The following is a 7500-nucleotide window of genomic DNA, read 5'->3' on the forward strand; positions in this document are numbered from 1 at the left end:
ATCCTCGTCGCGGCCCTTGTGGATTTGTTCTACTACCTGAAGCCTTCACAACTTCCACCATCCGATACTTACCAGTACTTACCTGACAGTGGCTACGGGGAGTGAAGTTTGTTGTTGTGAGGTTTGTTGAGGTTTGTTGCTGTATTACAACTGAACTATGTTGACCTAAGGGAGCCGGTCGGCCAAGCTGACAGCACACTGGATTTGTGATCCTGTGGTCCCGGGTTCGATCCCGGGCGCCGGCGAGAAACAATGGGCAGTGTTTCTTTCACCCTATGCCCCTGTTACCTAGCAGTAAAGTAGGTACCTGGGTGTTAGTCAGCTGTCACGGGCTGCTTCCTGGGGGGTGGAGGCCTGGTCGAGGACCGGGCCGCGGGGACACTAAAGCCCCGAAATCATCTCAAGATAACCTCAAGATAAGATAACCTTTAAATTCTTCAGCGAATCCTTAATGCTGTGGATGGAGGTGGCTTCTACAACTTCTTTCAGTACAGTCAACCTTGTTTAATGTGTATTTCCTAACATTACTTCAGTTTATTTTATCAACTTATCGTGGCTATATTCTTATCCATGCTCTCTGTTCTTCAGGTACTCCTTCAGTACTTCTTCAGGGGTACCTGTGTCCCCTTGTTCGCGTCCCTCCAGTGTTGAATAGTTTATCCTTCTTTACCCGGTCGATTCCCCTGAGGATTTTGTAGGTTGTGATCATGTCTCCCCTTACTCTTCTGTCTTCCAGTGTCGTAAGGTGCATTTCCCGAGGCTTTCCTCGTAACTCATGCCTCTTAGTTCTGGGACTAATCTAGTGGCATACCTTTGGACTTTTTCAGCTTCGTCTTGTGCTTGACAAGGTACGGGCTCCATGCTGGGGCCGCATACTCCAGGATCAGTGTTTCCCAAGTTATTCCAGCCTGCCTCTCCATCTTCTACACCTGTCTTTCACGAGGAACTGTGTCAAACGCTTTGAGACACTCTAGGAAAATGCAGTCTACCCAACCTTCTTTTTTTTTGTCTCATTTGTGTAACCTTGTCATTAACTCGTATTAGTAGGCATCCACCAGTCTCAGGAGACTATGTAGTTGCGCTCTGGTTGTCGGTCTGGAGTGGCTTCTCCAGGGGCGCAAAGCCAGGGTAGGTTGACACGGAGAAGAAGCTGTTACCCAAGCAGCAGGTCTTCCCATCTCCACAAACGCCGAAAGTCTTGATGAAAACAGTCCAGGCTGCCAAGATTGAGGAAAGATGTACAGGTTTCGTAAGAAAAGGCAAATGTGTGATTAAATCCTGGCCAAGGCAACTGATTGGCCAGTCTGGGAACTTAATACCTCCTCCTAGAGAATCAATCACGTGACCATTATATTTGCAACTTAGAATTATACAATTTGAAGTTAAACAACAGTGCGAATGGTTCAGTTTTATCATTGCTAATATACCATTATACATTATACATTGCTAATATATAATAATATAATATATAATATATAATATAATATAGATTTTTTGTGCAATATTCGTGTTGAAAGGAAATTGAATGCATTTTTCTGGTTGAAAATTGTTTTTTGTAATAGTCCAGATGACAACTTGATCAGTTTATTTTATAAATACATTCAAGTTTATATCAACTATATTTCAAGTTCCTCTCGAAGTTACCAAGTCTTTCTCAAACTTCTTAAGTCTCTCGCGAACTTGTTAGATAGTCTAATTGTTGCTCAGCCCCGGCAGACGGTGGTGGTGGTAGCGTGGTTGGTGGTAGCGTGGTTGGTGGTAGCGTGGTTGGTGGTAGCGTGGTTGGTGGTAGCGTGGTTGGTGGTAGCGTGGTTGGTGGTAGCGTGGTTGGTGGTAGCGTGGTTGGTGGTAGCGTGGTTGGTGGTAGTGTGGTTGGTGGTAGCGTGGTTGGTGGTAGTGTGGTTGGTGGTAGCGTGGTTGGTGGTAGCGTGGTTGGTGGTAGCGTGGTTGGTGGTAGTGTGGTTGGTGGTAGTGTGGTTGGTGGTAGCGTGGTTGGTGGTAGCGTGGTTGGTGGTAGCGTGGTTGGTGGTAGCGTGGTTGGTGGTAGTGTGGTTGGTGGTAGTGTGGTTGGTGGTAGTGTGGTTGGTGGTAGCGTGGTTGGTGGTAGTGTGGTTGGTGGTAGTGTGGTTGGTGGTAGCGTGGTTGGTGGTAGCGTGGTTGGTGGTAGCGTGGTTGGTGGTAGCGTGGTTGGTGGTAGCGTGGTTGGTGGTAGTGTGGTTGGTGGTAGCGTGGTTGGTGGTAGCGTGGTTGGTGGTAGCGTGGTTGGTGGTAGTGTGGTTGGTGGTAGCGTGGTTGGTGGTAGTGTGGTTGGTGGTAGCGTGGTTGGTGGTAGCGTGGTTGGTGGTAGCGTGGTTGGTGGTAGCGTGGTTGGTGGTAGTGTGGTTGGTGGTAGCGTGGTTGGTGGTAGCGTGGTTGGTGGTAGTGTGGTTGGTGGTAGCGTGGTTGGTGGTAGCGTGGTTGGTGGTAGTGTGGTTGGTTGGTTGTGTTTGGTTGGTTGCAGTATAATTGGTCATAGTATAGTTGGTGGTAATATAGTTGCTTGTAGTATGTTTGGTTAGTGGTGGCTGGTGGCAGCCAGTTCTTGTGAGTCTACCCAAGAATCTGTCGTACAACCGTGCCCTAACCTAACACACCAGAGAACCCACAGACGGAAAACGGAACATTATGTCGATTTCGCGAGCCGCTGCCAGTTTCCTGTACATCATATTGTTTGCCTCAGGTGAAGCAGTCGTCAAAATACAAGGTGATATAAGGAGACCAGATTGTAGGGGTAGTGTGTGTGTGTGTGGTTGGCGGTAGCTTGTGTAGGAGCGTGAATGGGGTCATTGCATAGTCGTTCAGTCATGAGATTTTGCTGTAAAATATCACTGCATGTTTGGCGTCAGGGTCTGGGTGTGTGTGGGGGGGGGAGGTGTTTGTGTGTGAAGATGGTTGGTGTCTGTGTGTGTGTGTGTGGGGTTCGTGTGTGTGTGTGGGGGGGGGGGGGTTCATGTGTGTGTGGGGGGTTAGTGTCTTTGTGTATGTGGGGTTGGTATCTGTGTGTGTGTGGGGTTGGTGTCTGTGTGTGTGGGGGGGTTGGTGTGTGTGTGTGATGGTGATGGAGAAGAAGAAGAAGAAGAAGAAGAAGAAGAAGAAGAAGAAGAAGAAGAAGAAGGAGCAAGTCGCACCAAATCAAGAAAAAACAGAATAATCGAAAATACAGATAATGACAATAACTATAGTTATCTCCACCCTTTAGAGAGCTCTGAATACAAAAAAATACATAAATTACACAAAATCAAAAGCTTACACAGTCGAATAAAATCATTATACTTGAACTGCTTGTTACCGGAAAGCTAAAAATAAGCAGCAGCTAAACATGCCTACAGTTCAAATTAAAAGGAGAAAACCACTCAAAATAACAGAGTGAAACCTGATTGAGAAACTGAATTATAGCTTCTCTGAATACGTGAAGGGGGAAGGGGGAGGGATGCACGCTCTTCGTGGGGTCAAGCTGACCCCACAATATGTAGTGTGACCCCCAGTGACCCCAGTGGGGGTTGTGGGGTCACGCTGACCCCACAACCACATATTCTACCAGCCAACCAACCACCCAGCCTCGTAATTGACCTCCAGAGAGATAGTTGAACACCCATATTAAATGTGTTGTGTCTCCTCCCAGAGGAGAAGCCCCCGTAGAGATGAAGCCCAACCCCCTCTACAGAAGAAGATTCTCCCCACAGAAGAAGCCCCAACCCCTTTGCAATGGGGGAAGCCCCCCCCCCCCACCCTACCCATTGCAAGTTGCATGTGAATACAAAATTTGAAGGAATGCTAGACTGCTGCCCGGCGGTCGTCCTCTGTGGTCAATAACTGTTGCGTGACACTTGTGCATTCTGTGGCAACTACTCCCGGGCTTGTTGTGGTGGTCGTGACTCACGACTACCGGGTCGTGACTTACGACTACCGGGTCGTGACTACTCAGCCACCTGGGATAATGTGGTTGATTGTACCTGTGAACAGGTATTTGTGATAGGGCAACAGAGTTATAGCTCCACAGAACAAAATACAAGGTAACAATGTCTCTATGCGGGATTGTTTCAAGCGCAGGACAGACATGTTTATATAAATGAGTTTAGTTGGATGTTGCGTTTTATTTTTATTTTACGATACCTACGATAATGGGATAATACATGAAGCTGTGAACATGGTTGTATGTGTTTATACATGTGGTTAACTGTATACTTATACCGTTATTGAAGTGTATGCGTGTGGTATTATGGTGTATATTGGAAGGTGCGTGTTCATGGGGATATATGTGTCAGGTGTATTGGTGTGTGTGTGTGTGTGTAAGCGTGACTGAGTCTGGTGTGTGATACAGGGCCTTGGAGGAGGTTGATCTGTCACGTGACTGTCTTGGGGTGTTGGGATCAGTGGTTTTTGTGACTGTTTAGCTGTAGTTTTTGACACTTATAGTGTGTGTGTGTGTGTGTGTGTGTGTGTGTGTGTGTGTGTGTGTGTGTGTGTGTGTGTGTGTGTGTGTGTGTGTGTGTGTTTACCTATTTGTGACTGCAGGGATCGAGCTGTTAGTTTTTGGACTCTACCTTTCTAACTGTCGGTTATCTAATATATTGACTCCCGATCTATTTTCTCAGTCATATTTACTATATATTTATCTCTCTCTTACACACACACACACACACACACACACACACACACACACACACACACACACACACACACACACACACACACACACACACACACGGATCCATGCACGCACGCACGCACATTCTCACACGCACACGAATACAGACACCATGTGTCAGTATCTACATTCACTCAATTCTCCGCCAATGTACCTTGAGTTGCCGTCGATATCAAACACCGTAAGGAAAAAAATAAACATCCATTGACTTGCGAGTGTTGGCTTGAGAAGCCTCGGCAGCTGCAGTTCACCGGTGATAAACACTTGAGCGCACGAGGCCCTCGAAACCCCCATCGTAAGTCAGTCAAAGCTAAGCCACAGTGCGTTATAGAAAATGGGAAGATAATTTTTGCCGCCCGTTACCGTCTTAGAGCGGCCGGGACGCGCCTGTACTGGCAGGCGTCCATTGCTGGCTCCCTCGTCTCCTCTACTCCAATGCTGCTGTGTACTCTGCCGCTGCTGCTGTGTACTCTGCCGCTGCTGCTGTGTACTCTGCCGCTGCTGCTGTGTACTCTGCCGCTGCTGCTGTGTACTCTGCCGCTGCTGCTGTGTACTCTGCTACTGCTGCTGTGTACTCTGCCGCTGCTGCTGTGTACTCTGCCGCTGCTGCTGTGTACTCTGCCGCTGCTGCTGTGTACTCTGCTTGTAGTGTACTCGGGCCCACCATCCCCCCCCCCCTTGCTGTCCGCGCATTGTTAGATGCCTTGAAAGCGATATTTTCGTCTTGTCTCGATATTGAGATCATTTTGGGCTTACAGTCCCCCAAGTAGACATGTACAAGCACAGACGATAATTTCTCTCTTTCAAGGGTTTTGTTTGGTGTTGGAAGAGATTTTCACCAGCATCTTGGCTGCTTTCTCGCTCTTATATTGCTAGATCAGTCTTCTAGTTGGTGTCAGAAGGAGTCGCATTATCTATCAGTTTTGCTCCACAGATTATCTTGTCTAGTATAATATATTAGGAACATGAATTACTTGGTCATACTTGGGTTAAGTTAGGTTGGGTTAGGTAAGGTTAGATTCGTTTTAATTCCTTTGTTAATTTTCGACTTGTGAAATACTTGACAAATTTAATGTATCAGGAAATTTTCATATTTCAGGCTTTTTCGGTAATTCTGGCTATTAGATGCGACAAATATATTTATGTATATACACACTTGCGAAGAAAACTATCGACACTAGAAAAGTCTTGCTTCAAACGGTGGTTATCTTGAGGTTATCTTGAGATGATTTCGGGGCTTAGCGTCCCCGCGTCCCAGTCCTCGACCAAGCTTCCTTTTTGTTACATATCCCCAGGAAGCAGCCCGTAGCAGCTGTCTAACTCCCAAATACCTATTTACTGCTAGGTAACAGGGGCCATCAGGGTGAGAGAAACTCTTCCCATTTATTTCCGCCATCGCATGGTATCGAACCCGGAACCTCAAGACTATGAATCCCGAGCGCTGTCCACTCAGCTGTCAGGCCCCCCGCCTTGGTGCACCAAAGAGCCGACTAAACGCCGTTTATTGCTGATACATATCTAAACTGCCCCTCACTAAAATTTGAAATGTCTCCGCCATTATAAACTGCGCAAACATATAAATTGTTTTAAACGATTTCAAGCCGAGTCATTTGAGTAAATATCATTGATTCGGTGAATTTCTCCCCGACAATTAAGTGCACCAATCGTGGCTCTGCTGGCACCAAACAAATCATTCGACTGTAAACAATTCAACCACGTAATGAAATTAACTGTTGATAACTCCTCCGGCACCGGTGTTCTACACAAACAAATGCACCGGTGTTCTTCACAAACAAATGCACCGGTGTTCTTCACAAACAAATGCACCGGTGTTCTTCACAAACAAATGCACCGGTGTTCTTCACAAATGCACCGGTATTCTTCACAAATGCACCGGTGTTGTTCACAAATGCACCGGTGTTCTTCACAAATGCACCGGTGTTCTTCACAAATGCACCGGTGTTCTGCACAAACAAATGCACCGGTGTTCTTCACAAACAAATGCACCGGTGTTCTTCACAAACAAATGCACCGGTGTTCTACACAAACAAATGCACCGGTGTTCTTCACAAACAAATGTATTAAAATACGTCGAATTAAATATTAATTTAATTTCCGTCTTGGTGTGGCCAGGGATGCTGCTGACTGTCATTATCTGGGACGCCTGAGATGATAATATTGATGGAGGTGAGATCCCAGCATCACTGTATTAAAACTCAAGTTATTTTCTATTTTCCTTGACTGGAGCAGCGCTGACTTGCCGCCCTCACGCTTCTATCGTTTTATCTCTATTGTTACCCATTATCTTTGTCCATTTTTTTTTTTTTTCTGAGTATCTTGTACATGACAATCATGTCTCCTCTGATACTCTGTTCTCAGCCTATAGAGAGGCTTAATTTTTGTCCCATTATAAGTTCTGGTTTCAACCTTGTTTGAAAAACAATAAACTTTCTTGTTTATTGATTTTTTCTTGAATTTTGTGCATGATTTCCAAACTGTGGAATTCATACTGGCGCCGCATTCTTACCTTTAGTCACACCAAGTCAAGATGTCTCTACTAATTTCTAGTTGATTTCCCTCTAGTTCTTTCAAGAATGTTTGACATTTCTTATGCTCTAGTTACTATCCTGTAGCGCAATGTGCTACGTCTACGATCCACCTCCGAGGTCTTAGGGTTTAATCCTCGGGAGAGACAGAGACGGTTGGGCATATTTCCTTTCATCTGATTCAACTGTTCACATACCAGATGGTTACCTCGGAAGCTAGCCAACTGATGGGGGTTGCATTTTTGGAAATGTTATCTTAAGGCCTAA

The 7500-nt window shown here is 46.0% G+C and overlaps 3 protein-coding genes across 3 annotated transcripts in view; 2 read left to right on the forward strand and 1 right to left on the reverse strand.

Moving 5' to 3' along the window:
- LOC138351041 (agrin-like) overlaps nucleotides 1–7500 on the forward strand; it is a 279560-nt gene that overhangs the window by 36680 nt on the left and 235380 nt on the right. The window lies entirely within an intron of this gene.
- On the reverse strand, nucleotides 1704–2513 carry LOC138351007 (mucin-22-like). Its single transcript, XM_069302479.1, has one exon. The coding sequence runs from the start codon at nucleotides 2511–2513 to the stop codon at nucleotides 1704–1706; it is 810 nt and encodes a 269-aa protein (XP_069158580.1).
- LOC138351073 (cytochrome c1-like) overlaps nucleotides 3098–7500 on the forward strand; it is a 30185-nt gene continuing 25782 nt past the window's right edge. The window contains exon 1 of the mRNA XM_069302698.1: nucleotides 3098–3156. Coding sequence (XP_069158799.1) covers nucleotides 3098–3156 — 59 coding nt within the window. The remainder of the gene's footprint in view (nucleotides 3157–7500) is intronic.

This window comes from Procambarus clarkii, chromosome 48 (assembly GCF_040958095.1).
Source record: "Procambarus clarkii isolate CNS0578487 chromosome 48, FALCON_Pclarkii_2.0, whole genome shotgun sequence".
Classification (NCBI taxonomy): Eukaryota; Metazoa; Arthropoda; class Malacostraca; order Decapoda; family Cambaridae; genus Procambarus; species Procambarus clarkii.

Excerpts from the sequence above, each read along its gene's own strand:
- LOC138351007 (XM_069302479.1), bottom strand. The coding sequence starts at position 2,513 with ATGACCAATTATACTGCAACCAACCAAACACAACCAACCAACCACACT.